Genomic DNA, 18,639 nt, shown 5'->3' with positions numbered 1-18,639 from the left:
TTTTTTATGTAATTATCTATGAAGATTCGGGAGGAGCGCGTCAGATACTTAGCCTAATCATCACAGGTGGACCACAATCAAGTAATCAATCCCACAGTATAAATATCGCTGACTTACCTCTATCCATTGACGGTTTATCAGCATGCTGGTTCGCTTCGTCAGTCACCTTATCACAGACCCAATTTTCGTACCAACGAAGAGCGCTAAACAGGGGATTTATAAGACCCGTTGCTTTTGCCGGACCCGAGATCATTTCTACCCAGCCAAACACGGCCGTTGAGCAGCATTAAGCGTCATCGCGACAGCTGCTATCCTCGCCAAGCCACACATCGTGGCCAATAGACCGTGCAACTCCGAGCTCGTCTTGCTCGATACACGATCGTGCCGCCCGAGACCGAGCTCTCGTAGAGCGCTGGATTGCAGCAGAAAGAATCCAACCACGGCTCAGCCTTTCACCACGGCGTTCCGGCCGAGTGGCAGTGTGAGGCCGCTTCCTCTAGCGGCGCAGACTAATACATTTCCAGGCGAAGACGCTAAAAAACAGGTTCTTCTTTTTCTTCATTGGATTTTTACGGCAGTTCGCATTCAAAGTGTTGCATCTAAAAGCAGTTTTGCGGCTAAAGTTTTGTTAAACTACGTCTTGACGTAGTTCTGTCTTCTTCTAGTAGCGTTTTATGGCGGTTTCGGCAAACCAACGTAAAGGTGCATTACCGCCACCCGCTGATCCGGGGTGTGGATCCCGCATAGATTTGGACTACAGATCCACCGTTCCGTCGGATGATGATGCCACCTTTAACCACGAAGCCAAAGGCATTAGGTTAGATTATCGTAATGCCTTGTTCTCAGGCCTTCCAGCTAAATCGTTGAGCAAGCTTCAGTATTCTGCTGCACGCTTGTACTTCTCCTCGCGAACACATTACCGGTTCTTTCACAATTACACGGGCTTCCCGTAAACGTGAGAATTGATTTTAAAATTTCTATCTTAACATACTAGGCACTTCATGGGACTGCACCTGAGCATCTTTGTGAACTCATCAGTCCTTATATTCCATCACGCTCTCTTCGCTCTACTAACTCTTTCACTTCACCAGCCATAATGTGAGCTAAAGACCATGGGGCAAAGAGCCTTTTCATATGAAGCCCCTAAGCTATGGAATGTACTTCTTCTGCACGTCAGATATGCACCTATGTTGGGTCACAAGTCACATTTATTCAAGACTGTCTGTCTTTAATGAATTGTTGTATTGCTTTTGGTGTTCGTTTCTACAAATAAAATGCATTCTTATTATTATTTTACTATTATTGTTACATTCGCCTTACCGCGCACGTTTAAACCTCGCCGAAATGATACAGACATAATTTCAAAAAAAAAAAAAAAAAAAAAAAAAAAAAAAAAACTTAAGTCTCTGTATAAAAGCGCCTGCTAAATGCTTAATTTAATTTTAAAATTTTAATTTCCATGCAAGTCTCCTGGTAGGACCAAATCATTTAGGGACCTATTTTACCATTCACTGGCGTGATCACTCAAAATTAATCTAAAACGCATCTGCCCTCGTGTTTAGATGCAGGATAGCAAGTGTGAGTAAAATTACCATCGCCTTTTAAGGACCGTAATACAAAAAAACCGGAAAGTAAATCTCTTTAGAAACCACTTGGAAGCGAATAGCACATAACTGCTGTTAACCCATTTGCTGCAAGCATCGCCAACGCCCCCAGTCTACGTTTCATTTTTACAGCACGTTAAACATCACTCTCTTACTTGATCTGGATAAACCGCGCACCAATTGAAGTCCAAAGACTTTGGCTTTTATATTTGACCAATATTTCAATAAAACATAATTCCAGTGATTAATTTTCCATCATGTCAGGAAAACTATTCCTATTCCTGAACGGTAAACGTCAAAGTGTTAGCTCATGGACAAATGTTGATCATGGATCTAGTCAGAAAGAATCATGAACAGAAACATCCTTATTTTGGGTATATAATTTCTGCCTCCATGCCAAAAATGGGGGGTGCCTGGTAAGGGGTTAACGTTACTGCTATAATCATGTCTTTCGGTACAACGCCTTAAAAAGACTAAACATGCTCAATCGTTTCCAAAAAGCCTCTGTTTCCACAGTCCATAATACAACGTGAAAACAGCGTTCCAAACGTATCCGCTCGGGAGTCCGTCTAAAGAGCCCGGAGGCCAAATGAGAGGAAAGATGCTTTTCCAACAGGAACATAATAAGGTGGACAAGGCCTGAGGAATTGTCAAATCAGGCAACAAATTGCTAAGCTGGTAACACAGTAGGCTACCCATCCATTTTTAGCTTGCCCCATCAAATATTACTAACACTTTTTACTCTTCCCACAGCCAACATCTACAGCAGCCGAAGCAAGTAGCCTTTTATGTACCTCCTCACTGCCGCAGCAGTGTCTGCTCCCGCAGAAGCCTTTCCTGTACCTCCCCACCGCCACTGCAGTGTCTGCTCCCGCAGGAGCCTTTCCTGCATCTCCCCACCGCCGCTGCAGTGTCTGCTCCCGCAGGAGCCTTTCCTGTATCTCCCCACCGCCGCTGCAGTGTCTGCTCCCGCAGGAGCCTTTCCTGTACCTCCCCACCGCCACTGCAGTGTCTGCTCCTGCAGGAGCCTTTCCTGTATCTCCCCACCACCGCTGCAGTGTCTGCTCCCGCAGGAGCCTTTCCTGTATCTCCCCACTGCCGCTGCAGTGTCTGCTCCCGCAGGAGCCTTTCCCATATCTCCCCACTGCCGCAACAGTATCTGCTCCCGCAGGAGCCTTTCCCGTTCTCCCCACTGCCGCAGCAGTGTCTGCCCCCGCAGGAGCCTTTCCTATACCTCCTCACTGCCGCGCAGTGTCTGCCCCCGCAGGAGCCTTCCTACACCTCCTCAATGCCGCGCAGTATCTGCTCCCGCAGGAGCCTTTCCTATACCTCCTCACTGCCGCGCAGTGTCTGCTCCCGCAGGAGCCTTTCCTACACCTCCTCACTGCCACGCAGTGTCTGCTCCCGCAGGAGCCTTTCCTACACCTAAATATATATATAAAAAAATAAATAAATAAATAAATAAAAATAAATAAATAAATACCACACATCACCTCTGCCTAAAGGCATGCAATGCATCCGAGCTTGCGGTGATAGCATCATGTATCGACAATAGCCAAGACGATATTAGGCCCATTTTCCAACCAACGTTTTTATAATAATCATTAGGCGGCCTACCTTAAATCGGCTATCAAACTGCTCCGTTATCCCATCTCAGCACTGCATTTCCCGCTCGCCCGTGCTCTCAAAGGATGATGTGAGCCCGTAGGTTAAAAAAAAAAAAAAAAAAAATTCACTGGACAAGCGAGATGACCGTAGTGCCGACTACATGACCTAGCAGTATTTAAATATAGTACTTATACTTAATACCAGTGTATCAGTACGTCCGAAAGTATATATTTTTTGATTCTTGGTGATTCCATAGGCTCTTTTCGTGCACCTGCATGGTCAAAATGGTAAATAGTAAGCTCAGAAAGTATAAAGAATCTTTCTCTTACTCCACCCATGCACGATTACATCGTCGATATGTACCATCGATCTCACGTGCTGACAATGACCACATTGCCGATACATGGCACCTATTTGGGGTACACTGGCACAGGAAATCCAATTTATTTTTGCACTCTTAATTTCGGATACTATGACTGCACCAAGATTTTTTCGGACTCATTATCGGAAGCAGCTCATTGGATTTGCTAAACAATTATTCAAGTAAGCCTCACAGCGTCTACCCTCGTAGACAAATAAATCTTTAGTATCGAACTCCCTGCCAGGCCCTGCAAGAGGGCTCCCGGTTGAACCAACCTTTGCCTTCTCCATTCAACTATCAGCAAAGCTTACTCGTTTGACATCGCAAGTATTACAATCCTGCCAGATGCTTTCCCACTTAATCAATCTTGGACTTTCCATCCGACCACCAGCGAAGCTTACCCGATTAAAATAGGCCGATTAACAAAAAAAAAAAAAAAAAAAAAAAAAACGACATTTACCTATCGAACACCAATGAGTACATTGCAGCCCAAACAATTTTCCCTTCGATGGCAAGATGTACCCATCCAATACCGCAAGTTACGCTTTCGCCGAACACTAACGAGCTCTTCGCAGATAAAACAATCTCAATTTTCCCTCCGATGGCTGGAGAGACTACCCATCTGGTGTCACAATTTTAATAAATATAATAAATAAAAATAAAAATAAATATAGAAAATAAATAAATAAATGATAAATAAAAAGACACCGGATGCTGGCCATAGCCTCCCGACCAGATAACCTTACCTTTTTCAATCCTATGGCCGGCAAGGCTTCTCTCTTCGATGCCAAGAGCTTGAGCTCCCATCGGATGCTGACGAGAGCCTCCTGGCCAGACAACCTCACCTTTTCCATTCTGCGGCCAGCAAGGCTTACCCGTTCGTTGCCAGGAGCTCACACTCCCTTCGGACGTAGGTGAAAGCCCCCGGCTACCTGCTTTTCCATTTCTGTCTTTCGTACGGAGAAGTTTACCCGCCCAACGCATGGAGTCAAGGCTCCCATTGAACGTAGGCGAGAGCTTCCCGGCTAGACAACCTTACCTTTTCCGTCCTTTGGCCAGCGAGGCTTAACCGTTCTATCCGGGAGCTAAGCTCCTGTCGGACGAAGGTAAGAGCCTCCCGGCCGGACAACCTTTTCCGTCCTTCAGCCAGAGAGGTTTACCCGTTCGATTCCTGGAGCTAAGCTCCTATCGGACGTCGGTCTGAGCCTCCTGGCTAGACAACCTGACCTTTTCCACCCTTGGCCAGCGAGGCTTACCCGTCCGATGTGAGTGCTCCCATCGGACGCCGGCGACAGCCTCCTGGCCAGCCAACCACGACCCTACTGTGTGTTTCAGGTTACTAACCTACAAGCAAGCTGCTTAAATGCTGCAAGTACCTAACACACAATAAACTCTCCTTCCTTCCTATGGTCACCAAGGCTAAACCGTCTCTTGCCAGGAGTAGCAAACTCCCTTAAACGCCGACGACAGCCTAACGACCACGCAAACTTACCTTTTCCAACCTACGGCCTGCGAGGCTCACCCAGTTTGTCCCCGCCGGACGCTGGCAAGAGCCTCCTGGCCACCTATCGTTACCTTTTCTGTCCGCCATCCGGAGAGGCTTACCCGTTCGATGCGCGTGCTCCCTTCGGACGCCGGCGAGAGCCTCCCGGTTAGACAACCTTACCTTTTCCTTTTCTATGGTCAGCGAGGCTTACCCGTTCGATGTGTGTGCTCCCTTCGGACGCTGGCGAGAGCCTCCTGGTCAGACTTGCTTTACGTTTCCACCCTACGGTCGGCGAGGCTTACCCGTTCGATGTGTGTGCTCCCTTCGAACGTCGGCAACAGTCTCTCGGCCACACAACTTACCTTTCCATTTGACGGTAGGTGAGGCTTAACCGTCCGACGCCACGAGTCTCGTCCTCTCGCCAAATCCTGCAAAAAAAAAAAAAAAAAGCTACCCTCAGCTACTCTCACATCTTTTAACCCCGTCTGGCGAGGCTTACCCGTTCGATGTTCTGAGTTTGAGGCCCCATCGGATGCTGCGAGAGTCCTCCCAGTCGGGTTTTCCTTTCCAACCCTCCCCGTCCGCCGAGGCTTACCCGTCTGTCGCGTGCGCTCCCTTCAGACGTCTGGCGAGAGTCTCCCGGACGGGCCTATGCTTGCCAGCCGCAAGTGAATCTCATCCAGCCGATGCCGTGAGTCGGGATCTCCCTTCGGATGTTGCCAGAGTCCTCCTTGTCGGCTGGCCCAAAAGCTTTTTATCTGCCTAACTGAGAGGACCCAGACGTCCGTCATCCTGAGTCTCAATCTCCTGTCGGAGGCTTCATGGGCCCTCTCGGTCAGCGTTAGGCCCTTCACCCACTGAATAGCAGGGGCTATCAGCCAGTAGGGCCCGTACGCCGACACCGTGACCTATTCCGGTCGAGGCAACTCGGGTCCTCCCGGTCGGGCACCACAACCACGCCGCTCCTCCTCATCGGCCGGCAGGGCTCACCGATCCAACGCCAAAAAACTCCAGTTGAGCATCGGCCCGAGCCCTACCGACCGGGCGCCAACAACCACGTAGTTCACTAGCTGCAGCTGGTAGGGCCTACTCTCTCAACGCCCAAGTCGCTCCCTCCGGAGTACGTAGGCCCTTCCAGCCTGCCAACGAGATAACTTCTCAGAAACCAAATCAGCCCCCGCCAGTACTCTGCTTTTTGGGGGGCATTCTTTAAACTGGCGGCTGTCCTCCTGTACATTTGCCTTTTTGGGGGGTACTCTAGCTTCGGGCAATTCCCGAGCTCGGAGCCCTTCCCCGGACAGCACGCCAAATACGCATACCATACCTCAGCTAATTATATGTAAGCGTGAACTAGTGAAATGTAATTATCTATGAAGATTCGGGAGGAGCGCGTCAGATACTTAGCCTAATCATCACAGGTGGACCACAATCAAGTAATCAATCCCACAGTATAAATATCGCTGACTTACCTCTATCCATTGACGGTTTATCAGCATCCCTCCTCCACCCCATCTCCTCACTTCAAGTTCACTTTACAATATACGGGGAAGGGGGGGTACTCTAGCTTCGGGCAATTCCCGAGCTCGGAGCCCTTCCCCGGACAGCACGCCAAATACGCATACCATACCTCAGCTAATTATATGTAAGCGTGAACTAGTGAAATATCTTTTGAGTGTAATTCGAAGTGTGTTACACACAGGTGAAGGGCCTGTACAAACCACCCGTAGTAACACACTCTCCTCTATGCACACTGGATACTTTTCACACACACTGCTGTGTGTACATAATTCCACAAAAGACTCAGTAATATATGTTTACATACTCATGCACTACAAATCATCTTGCATTGTTCCTGAGCCAGCTGCTTGACTTATGATGTTTCTCTTTGCACATGTGCAGTATTATGTGAAGCGTACATGTAGAATTTTTTTAGTTTATGCATAGTTAAACACTTTATGAGAATAGAAACACAAATTATGAGATGCATTATTTGTATGCTTGACGAAAGAGATGTGTTTTTAATCTAGATTTAAACAGAGAGAGTGTGTCTGAACCCAGAACATTATCAGGAAGGCTATTCCAGAGTTTGGGAGCCAAATGTGAGAAAGCTCTTCCTCCTTTAGTGGACTTTGCTATCCTAGGAACGACCAAAAGTCCAGTGTTTTGTGACCTTAGGGTGCGTGATGGGTTGTAGCGTGGTAGAAGGCTAGTTAGGTACGCAGGAGCTAAACCATTTAGGGCCTTATAGGTAAGTAATGATAATTTGTAACTGATATGGAACTTAATAGGTAGCCAGTGCAGAGACTGTAAAATTGGGGTAATATGATTATATTTTCTTGACCTCGTAAGGACTCTAGCTGCTGCATTTTGGTCTACCTGTAGCTTGTTTATTGACGAAGCAGGACAACCACCTAGAAGTGCATTACAATATTCCAGTCTAGAGGTCATGAATGCATGAACTAGCTTTTCTGCATCAGAAACAGACAACATGTTTCCTAGCTAGGCAATGTTTCTAAGATGGAAGAATTCAGTTTTTGTAACATGGTAAGTATGATTTTAGCTAATTTGCTGTCTAATATAACACCCAGATTTTTTTTGGTCCACACATGTAGCGGAATGACAATAAAGCTCAACTTGATAAAATACCGATGCTTTGGTTTGAAGTCCTTTCTTGTCTTGTATGTTGCTCATGTTGAGTCTCGATGCTGCTCTGGAAAGAAGCTCACCATGACTGATACTGATTCCTGCTGGTCACAGTGTTCAAGTTCAAGCTCAGTTTTGAATGAAGGGTTGTCAGTGTGAAAGGTAGGTCTTTCATCTTCAGCTTCCATTTATACTCGCATATCTCTTCTCATATTTGTCTTCAAACAATGTAAGGAAGTATGCAGATGAGAATAATTATGATTTGAAAAGTGTTCGATGAAACCTCAATCTCTCCCACTCCAACAGCGCCTCCTGCTGGCACAGAATCAATTTGCAGACATATGGTATAAATAAATTCAACTGTATAACAGTTTCACTGCAATTCATGTCGTAATGTTAATATTAAATAACAATAAAACAATACATACGCACTTATCTGTACATGGTAAATGCAGTTATTTTTAAGCAGTTGTAGACATCCTATCTAAAAGGTGATTTAGCCAAAGAAAACAAAATTTTGAAATCCACGTGACTTGCATCTGATCGCTAAAATAATCACATAATACGATCTCAGTTAAAAACTTGGTATTTTAATCGTCTAAGGTACATATACTCATCACAGACAAAAACTAAGTACTATTAAGTGCTCTAGCCTCTATGGTACATATTCGTATTCTGCCACCATGGTATAAACAGCATTTAACTCAAACATTTTAACACAAGTATAAATATTCCCAAAACACCACTCTCCCTTTCAAAATGTTTGAACCCACCTGGTTTTCAGGTGATTTTATGAGTAAATGCAAATGTTGAAAGTCCACATTCATGACAGCTGATGCCTGAGAATCAGCACACACACACACACACACACACACACTTTGGTTATAAACACAAATGCAATAACTGCTCAAGTGTCTCAGGACCCTTGATGGTATATAAAGGTTATTATGTAAACCATAATAACCTTGGTGTAAAGGCTCAATATATAAATACAAAAATGCAAAACTGACAAATATGGCGTGTACAGGTAAGGCATAGCTACAAGTGCATGCTGGCAGATCCTTAATGGAAAAAAAAAGACTAATTACGAAGTACTGTTCTACTCAAATTCAAGTTACAGAATGCTGAGTATAAAAGGTCTACTATCACTCTTCAGTTGTCAGGCAGGATTGGCTGAAGTTAATTAGCAGTCTGCACAAATCAAATGTAAAAGTTGTGCAGTAAGAACAAACAGGTCGCACGGGAATAAATGAACAATAACTGCATATAATTTATGACACATGCAGATTCATACGATGTCATTCTTTTGTAGGAGCCTGAGTTATATGTTTTTGAAAGTGACAATCTGTGGCTTATATAACATCAGAGATGGACGTGCATTTCTAGACCCACTACATTTCATTTTCAAGTCAAGGTGATCAAAAACAATAATTATCAAACCGTTTTCAACCTCTTCTTGAGGTCACACAATCATGTTCCTATTTCTCTACAAGGATGCCATGACAGTAAATGTAAACATTCTGTCTGCAACATGGAAAAAGAATCAATTATAAAGACAGCTGTAGTAACGACATATGCTAATACATGCTCCAAAATGCATTTAAAAATGGAATGAAAGAGATAGTGACACTGAGTACAATAATCTAGTTAGCACAGTCTCTCCTAAAGGCCAAGGCCTGCAGACCAGGTCCAATGACACGATGCCATGTGTAGAGTTCATACTGGCCAGGACAAGGCCGAGGTTTATTTTCAAGGGCAGTGGTGCAGGTTCTGGCTGGATGAGTATCAGTGGCAGGATCCACAGCAGCTCAGCTCAGCTCAGCTGCTCCAGGTAGACAGAGAGCAGAGGCTGCGGCGGGAGGAACTCTTCCTGTTTGTTGACCACCTCAGTCTGCCGAGCACCATCACAGTCAGAGCCTGCAGAAGACCACACACAAAACACTTCATTACACCTGGTTTTCTCCCATTGTAGAAACCAGAGGGGTTTATTTTTTGTACTTTTGGGATACTATTACTTTTTATATTTTGTGTTGTGCTTGCATCATTTTTAGGTTTTCTTTCAAGTCTACATAGTTTTTCTGGTTGCACTTTATTTTACAGTACGTGTACTTACATGTACTTAAAGTGTACTTACAGTGTACTTATCTAAGAAAGTTCTCGTAATGGAAGGTAACTATATGGGGTAAGGTTAGGTTCAGGTAGGTTTAGTGTTCCTGTTGTCAGAGCACTGCGCTATCAAGCGCAGGGTTGGGGGTTCGATTCCCCGGGAAATGTTAATTTAATTTAATTTAGGTTCAGGGTAAGTACCTAGTTATTACATAGTTATTGTAATTACTATAATAAATACCTAGTATGTACATGAGGAACAGGACTGTAAAATAAAGTACTACCGTTTTTCTTAATTCAGTTTTAGTTTGTTTGAAACTCTAAAAACTCAACATAAGTTTGTACATGTAGACCGATTTGAAAATATTGTTAATTAGATGACAAAAGTTAGCATTTTTGTTTTGTACGGTATTAGTGGTAACATCAACGAAAGAAACGTGTGCTAGCAGATTATAAATTAATTTTGATTTTAATTAAACCACAACAAGTTTTAAGTATATAAGTGACAATAACTTTAAATGCTTAAGAACCTTAACAAATCAAAAATTCACAATAGCCTCATGAGAAAAAAAAACATATATGTGACCCTGGACCATAAAACCGAAAAAAAAAAAAAAAAAAATCTTAATAAATAAGCTTTCCATTGATGTGTGGTTTATTAGGATCTGACAATATTTGGCCGAGAGGTGATGTTTGGCATACAAGAAAAATCGATCATTTTAACCCACTCAATGTTTTTTGGCTATTGCTACAAATATACACCAGTCACTTAAGACCGGTTTTGTTGCCCAGGGTCACATATTTCCAATGTTTGAATAATGTATAAGTTCACTCACTAGCAGAGGTCAGGTCCATGTACTGGCAGATGGCATGAAGCAGCAGTCGCTCGTAACTGAAGAAACACAGATACATCTGAATCAAAACGTGCCATTCTATTCATACACTCACACTGCAACTTCTTTCCATTTCTGAACCACCATTTCGAGCATGCATGTATACAGTACTAGTTAGTGGCGGTCTGAATTAGTCTGTGGAAGTGAAAGATGCATTAACTGTGGTAGCCTGTGCACCTGTTGCTGAGTTTGGTTATGTAAATTGAGTGTGGATCTGCCACGAAGAATCCCAGCAGATCCGACTCCAGACCCTCCAACACTCCCTTGAACAGAGGAAATGGATGAACAGATATCAGACAGAAAAAAAGAATAGGACAGGACAGGAGAAAGTGATCTAGAGGGATTACTTGTTACAAGACGAAAGACAAAGATCGAGCAAATGACAAAGAGAGTCACCATGGGAATCTGTCTGCGTCTCAGCGTGGCACGCAGCCGCCGATCGATTCTCTGAAAACACTCCTGAGCACTGAAGGCAGGATTTACTGCACGACGAAAAGGAGAATGACCGTCACTAATATGTCATGTGTAATAAGAAATAATCTGCCCACCATTGAATTAATAAAGATGAAGTTTGTCATTTTTCACATTGACAGACACAAAAACTGTGGCACTAGTGAAACATCTGGAATACTTGATGAAAAGCAATATCGTCTAAACATCATACTATTCTAAAAGTATGATTTATTCATTTGTCAAGCAAGCACTGTAGAGCTTCGGTTAATCATAAATGATGTGCTCTGTGTATGTGTGTGGGTCAGTATTATATAAAGTGATCGTGTCTCTTCAGAAGACTTGGATAAAATGGTTCAATTCATATGGATTACTTCTACGATTTGAATGCATGAAGATTTTGGTTGCACAGACTTTGAAAGAATGGACACAAATGATTAGAGAATATTAAAAAGATCTTCATTTGTGATCCAAAGATAAACGAAAGTCACATGGGTTTGAAATGACATGAGAGTGAGTTTTTGGGTTCAAATGTCAATATGATGAACTGATATTAAATGTAAAAGTGAACATCTTGAAGAACTAAAAGGTGAACTGAAGTGCCTGAGTGCGGTTTAGATCCAAGGGGACTAAAGTAAAAGACCATGTGAAGTAGAAAGGCCTCTCTGGCTTTCTTTTACATCATTAGACGTGTGTTGTTCAACTGTCAGACCTTCTCTTTGGTCTTTATGGCTCTTGTCCGAGTGGGTCCTCTGGGCCTCCTCCTCCAGCAGAGCCAAAAGTCGCTCTTGCTCCTCCCCAGAACGATTCATAAAATCACTCCAGTACTGAGAGACATGAGAGAGACATTTAAAGGTAAAACATCCCCTAACTCAGAGCAGTTGAAGAACCCCGCTTTACCTCCACATAGTCTCCATTGGTGCAGGCTTCAGTGAAGATGGTGGGCAAAGCGGTTTCATGTCCTTCACCTTCCTCTTTAGAGCACTCGTCCCGTTCCAAAAGATTGTCCAGAAAACGAGCTACCCCGAAGCAGTTAAAAATGATGGTTCCAAAACATTACAAAAGCTTTACTCCGTAACAAATAGAATGTATATTTTTTTAATCACCAGATTTGTATGTTTGCATTCTTTCATCTAAGGCAACACTGGATTCATGAGTTCATGCCTTCCCTGGGAATTGAACCCATGATGTTAGCGCCGCTAGCATCATGTTCAAACTATAAACAAGATGTAGTCACTTTCTCTGCATTTACTAACATTTGATATTTAAAATTTAAGGTACTCTACTAATTGCAATAGAAATCTGCGTATTCGGGAGTTTCGTGTGATAGGCTATGGCTTTTTATATTGGGGTTTTTCAACTGATTCGTAAAATAATCACCTGTGGTAAAACATGACTTCACAATACTTGGTTTTGTTGTACAACATAAAATGCAAACATACTTATGTAGTAATATTATTATTATTTTTCTTTCAGTATGGGTGTGTATAATTTATATCACAGAGCAAAATGACTAGACAACATCCATTTCTACTTACTATAGAACTAACCCATAAATAAATAAAAAACCATAGAAAAATCTAATTAAGGTAACTTGGCGAAAATATCTTTTTCGTATACTCTGTATAGCATATGTCTCTTCATAAGACTTGGATTAAACCGCTCTATTCATATGGATCGACTCTATAGACAATAGACCTCTTACTTCCTGAAATATTGTTAATGTTTCAGAACCTTAATGCCAGAATTTTAAGCTACGAGTGCCATGTTACAAGCATTTTTGGTTAAACATTTGCTGTGTAGTAAATAATGAATAAAGTAGTTTAAAATAATATTCAAATAAACATGAATAATACAAGGAAGAATTAAAAATGAAAGCAAACCGTACTGTTTTCCTGTCGTCTCAGACTCTTCTTGCCCTTGGCTCTGGGAGTGAGGTCAGAGTTACGAATGGCCTGGTTAATAAAAAACTGCTTCTTTTTGGCTGGAGAAGCACGCTTTGCAGGAGAGCTGGGTAGAGACGAGCAGCGCGGCTCATTCAGGCTGCAAGACAAACAGATATCAGATATGTGCTCTGTATTAAACCATTCTCTCCAATGTCACTAACATGACAGAAACGTCCCATAACCTACTCTGCCCAGTTCTCTCTTTCATTTATAAAAGCTCAGGATTTGGCCAACAGTAGTTGATGGGATATTGGTCTAAATTACAAATATATAAATATATAAACAGTGCATTTGTACTAAACAGCTAAAGATCCTGCACATGCTAAATTAATGTGTCATATCTATTAGTTGTGATAAGACTACACTTCCTTCAGCTGAGAGCCACTCGTCTGCTTTATTTATAGCTCTAGCTACAGTCCAAATGCATTACCATGAAAACAGGACACAGCTCATCTCTGCAAAAACATATGCATTTATTGATTTTGTCTTATGAGTTTTATGGTGTATTAGATATTTTTTAATCGTTCAGTGAAGACGAATAAGACATTATGGCAAACATTTAGACTAAATAATCTGCATATAACGAATTATGGTTTGTGTTCTAACAGTTTATAGAGATATTCCAGTTATTTCCCGTTTGATTAGTTCAACCATAACCTTGCAGCTGTTTTTCTGTAAATAATGAGCTGTCACTTAGCCATCCATTTAAATGACATTAACACTCATTACACCGCGAACACAGTTTTACACAAATACATCAATTATTTCAATAATGCAGAACAGTGAACGCAAAGATGACTTGAAAGACGTGTCTGGTGTTTGTTATTTATATTTGGCGAATGAGCTTTACCGGTTAACAAAAACAACTGACGTGAATGTGCGGAAACAAATCAGGTCATTAGCTACCGGCAAAAAAATGAATAAAAATACACTTACATTAAATCCTGTTCCTCATTGCTATTGCTATTTAACAAAACCATCTCACAGACTTCTCACAACAGCACGACAGAGACAAAAAAACAATGAAATTTAGAGGGAGAAAAGGTCCAGATCAGCAGGCGTAAAACGAGACGGCTAATGGCTAATGCTAGTGGAAATGGGCGGAGCTTGGGAGACCCAGCAGCCTTGACAACCATTTCAGCCAATAAATAGCCAATTTGACAAGTTGTGTATTATATTACATGAGAAATCTTAATATTGATAGAGATATGACCATTTAAAAGAAAGTGTGCGTAACATCTTGTAAGTGTTAACCACTTTCACAACAGTTAATTCTAAATAGTTTTGAGGTGTTACAATTAAACTCCTCAATATACTATTTCAATATGGTCATAAAAGTCACATAATAATTACAAAAGAAAAAAAATATATATTACTAATATGCAACCTTGAAAATGAACTACTTTTCTAAATTCAGTTGCTGTGTTAATTGATTAGAAATTGCATTAATAATGACATCAGTGTACTTTTTAACCCAATGCAGCGTTTTTATAAACAATGTGCACACACCAAGCATCTGCATGGTACCCAGCTATTTATTAATACATATATAGAGATTTGCATAATAATATTATAAATTATAAATATTCCAGCATTTTAACATCCAGCATCATGCACATAAGGAAGATTACAAACTTAACATTCAAACTTTACTTTACTCATTTCATACATAATATTTCTGGGTTGTACATACAATAAATACTACATAAAAAGAGCTACATATCAAGCATTGTAACAATCATTGCAGTGAATAGACACAGTGATAACCCAGACTACAAGATTAGAACTGTTTTAAGTGCATCAGAAAAGAAATGAAAAATTCAAAAGATAAATAAACCTTATACCAAAAATCAGGAAATAAATAAAAACACAAGGCGGCAGATTTTGTGTCTGATAACATCTCTGCACTGCACATTTGACCTCGACATACATGTAGAAATAAAGAGGTTTGCTATAATGTAAAATATTCTGAAAAAAAAATAAAAAATCATATCCAAACTGGGTTGCACAAAGCAAATACCATATGGAAGTGAAACGGACTTCAAGAAAATATGCATCATTTTATGCATTAAAGAGGTCTGGGATAGTGTTCCTGCCAAAACACATACACAATGTCATGTGTTATCTTCAAGTTTCAGAGTAAGGTCTAGACCAGGGGGGTCAAAGTCAATATCTGGAGGGCCGGAGCCCTGCATAGTTTAGATTCAAACCCTAATTAAACACACCTGATTCAACTAATCAAGTCTTTAAGGCTTATGTTTTTTTAAAGCGGGAACCAAACTCTGAAGGGCTCCAGCCCTCCAGGAATTGAGTTTGACACCCCTGAGCTAGACATACATTCAACGAGGAACTGCAGGATTACCAGGAGAGCCAATCTGAATGAATAATTGATTGCTTTTAAAATAATTCCATTTGATTTTTGAAAACCACAATTGAACAAGGCACCAAATGACTCACTGGTGATCCACATCATGACTGTTCAGTTCCAAACGTCTTTGACTTCTTACACTTTGCTTTCCTGTGTTTTGCTTCCGACAATAAACAACGTGGATGGGTCTTTTTTCCCAGGAGTCTGGTCCTCGAGGGGGTTTGATCCATTAGCTGCCTCACCAACAGGTTCCATCCGGATCTGCTGCTGCTGTCCTGAGACCGATGGACTGTTTGATTTGCTCCTTTTGGTCTTTGAACCAGTGAATGCAGACTCAGGGGTTTGTACTGAGCGAGTTGCTTGATCTGTAGAGGGCGTTGTTAAAGAGTGTGGTGTGGAAGATCTGCTGGAAATCTTGAGTTTGAGGTCTGTGGGCCGTTGAGGTCTGTTGGCTTGATTCGCCACGGATCCTCCACCATTTATCATGACTTCCCTGAGCTCTTCATCATCTGTCTGCTCTTTAGCAAAGTTAACAAACACCTGCAGGAGGAAAACACTCTTAGTTCTGAGTAACAAGCTCAAGAGTCACAAGAATCTAAGGGCCAAACGGCAAATTTGCACAGTTCAAAAACAGCGCCGATGGCCATGGAAATCTCTGTGGATGATTTAATGACAACACGCAAATTAAAGAACACAGATCGACCATATCGAGCAACGCAATATACAGAACGCAACCCAAATTAGCATCGTTGCAAATAAGCAGAGCGACACAGGTGCAAAATAGTTGAAGACAGGCTTTTTTGGGCGTGAAATAATGACGCAAATATCGGTAATTTGACAAGCGCAAACGTTAGTAAAGTGCGTTGCTCATTCATTTTAATACTCTCCTCCCATAAATTTTGCATCTGAAAAGGAAACTCCCTCAAACACATATTCAATAAATTAAGGCGCAAAAATAACTGTCCATGCATTGTCAGCGCTAACTCTTTAATGTGGGTCTTTAGTAAATCCTGACAAAACTATTTTATAGCCAATGGTTTGCGCTGGTGAAAACTGTTAGTCAATCTACCCCTAAAAATGGGATCACACTGGCAAAATGAGTTGTTTATTAGCATGCCTATTATTAACATATTAGCTGATTTTTTGTGCTTATAAAGCACATATTCTGCATGATCATATTCTACCTCCCTAATCCTGCCCAATAGATGAATCTAACAACTACCTTACTAATATTAATTTGCAGCAAATTAGGACTTTATGGATGTAAAAGTCATAGTTATTTGCTTGTAAATTGATTTTAGTCAATTAGACAAAATAAAGTTGGTTAATAGTGGGAATTGGACATTAAAATAAAGTGTGGAATTGTGGAAAAAAGCTAATTTCAGACTAAATAAAAAAAAAAAAATGTTGTGCTTTTATGTATTAGAGAATTGTGTTGTTATCTTAGCAATGTGCTAAAGCAAAATTCTACAGAAATCAATAGTGAGTCAAATCTGTTAAGGAGAGCTATTTGTCAGATTATCGTTTATGCCATGATAGTATGCTTCTTAGAAACTAGCTGCCTATATAGACAGCAAGGCAGTACACTAGGGTTTGGAATAGAGTCGCAGCACTGTTCTCTTACTTGATCCAGCGTAGTCTGTGACACCGAGTAGTCAACTATCCCCAGCTCCTCATAATTATTCGACAGAAGCTCAAAGACACAAGCGAGTGAACAGGCTTGTGATGGCAGCTGGTACTGGAGAACATTCTGGTGTCTCTCCTTCAGCTGGATGCCCGGGAAGGAGCTCTGGATGAAGGCGTCCACCGGACATGGTTCTGTAGATGGGCTGGACAAACGGAGGATTATTGTGTAACCGTCTCCGAACCTAGAAGAAAAAGACAAAAAGGATGCAAATGAAAACATATTTAGTATCACATATTAGGACTTGAATAGTATTATATAACAGTTTTGCAGAATACAGTATTTTTTCTGCTAAAATGCATTATACTGTACAACCAGAGCACTTTGTTCCTAATTTTTCATCCTATAAGGCAATTTAAGCTCTCTTTTTTTAATATCCATAGAGTGCAACCGCTGGATACCAGAAGTTAAATATCCCATTCATTTTCTCCACATGGGAACTGATTTTGAATGATTAAAGCTTTTGCAGAGAAATCTCCTAAACTTAGAGGAAAAAGGCAAAAGACCCAAAAGTACACTCCTATTAGGCAGACAGTTTGCCTTACCCACTTTAATATCTGCATATTTAGCAATACAAGTCCAATATTGTTGACACACACACAATCTGGTTAGCTTCTCTTGTAGGTCTTTATACGGTACAAACCATATTTTCTATCGCCCCACACTAACCCTACACATAAACCTACCCATCACAGGAAACTTTCTCCATTTTTTTCTTTCTTTTTAACCTTACTGTTAAAATTCACAATCTCTGTATCTGACTTTATTTTTATCTGACTACAAAGATTACTGTTTTTAAAAAAGTATGTGATATACAGAGTATACTGAACCGCATGAAGTTAGTGTTACCTGTTCTTCAGGTGCTGAACTGAACCCAGACACTGGAACCTGCCGTTCACCATGATGGCCATTCGGGTGCACAGAGCCTCACACTCTTCCATACTGCAAAGACAGCAGAACCACCAATTCAGCCACACACAGAGGCTTTATACCTTATATTTATCACAATTTTATTAGAGAACAAAATGTTGCATCAGCATCTGTACATATCAGTCAGATGGTCTTTTCCGGTCTGAGTGGGCAGATCCCAGTCTAAGGGATCTGTTGTAACTACATGTATGAAACTAGAAGTGTCCTCTACCTGTGGGAGGTGAGAACGACGGATCGTCCCTCTTTGATCACATTTAGGATGCAGTTCCAGAGGAAGCGCTTGGCCTTTGGGTCCATCCCAGTTGTTGGCTCATCCTGAAAATCACAGATGAGAGTGGAAATACACAGTTTACAGCCACATAATACAGGACCAAGTAATATTTAGTAAAACTACCTCACAAGTGTGATAGTAGAAACATACCAGGAAGATGACAGGCGCAGCTCCAATGAGGGAAATGGCGGTGGACAGTTTGCGCTTGTTTCCTCCGCTGTAGCCCCCAGCCTCTCGCTCAGCATACTGACTCAGACCAAGCTTCTGCACTCCCAACTGTGCCACCTAC

General features: G+C 41.6%; 2 protein-coding genes across 2 annotated transcripts in view; both read right to left on the bottom strand.

The window, feature by feature from the left end:
- Nucleotides 1–8,272: 8,272 nt before the first annotated feature.
- LOC113069429 (R3H domain-containing protein 4-like) lies at nt 8,273–14,203 on the bottom strand. Its single transcript, XM_026242529.1, has 8 exons — nt 14,034–14,203; nt 13,040–13,194; nt 12,052–12,170; nt 11,864–11,978; nt 11,098–11,183; nt 10,879–10,964; nt 10,645–10,700; nt 8,273–9,619 (listed from the first exon to the last, which is right to left on the bottom strand). The coding sequence occupies exons 1-8, from the start codon at nt 14,075–14,077 to the stop codon at nt 9,516–9,518; spliced, it is 765 nt and encodes a 254-aa protein (XP_026098314.1). The 5' UTR covers nt 14,078–14,203; the 3' UTR covers nt 8,273–9,515.
- A 1,397-nt stretch (nt 14,204–15,600) lies between these two features.
- abca7 (ATP-binding cassette, sub-family A (ABC1), member 7) overlaps nt 15,601–18,639 on the bottom strand; it is a 29,366-nt gene continuing 26,327 nt past the window's right edge. The window contains exons 45-49 of the mRNA XM_026242528.1: nt 18,501–18,635; nt 18,291–18,394; nt 17,999–18,091; nt 17,090–17,333; nt 15,601–16,005 (exon numbers count right to left, since the gene is read on the bottom strand). Coding sequence (XP_026098313.1) covers nt 15,601–16,005; nt 17,090–17,333; nt 17,999–18,091; nt 18,291–18,394; nt 18,501–18,635 — 981 coding nt within the window. The remainder of the gene's footprint in view (nt 16,006–17,089; nt 17,334–17,998; nt 18,092–18,290; nt 18,395–18,500; nt 18,636–18,639) is intronic.

This window comes from Carassius auratus, unplaced genomic scaffold (genome assembly GCF_003368295.1).
Source record: "Carassius auratus strain Wakin unplaced genomic scaffold, ASM336829v1 scaf_tig00001591, whole genome shotgun sequence".
NCBI classification, from domain to species: Eukaryota; Metazoa; Chordata; class Actinopteri; order Cypriniformes; family Cyprinidae; genus Carassius; species Carassius auratus.
This window is presented reverse-complemented; position numbering and strand designations above follow the sequence as displayed.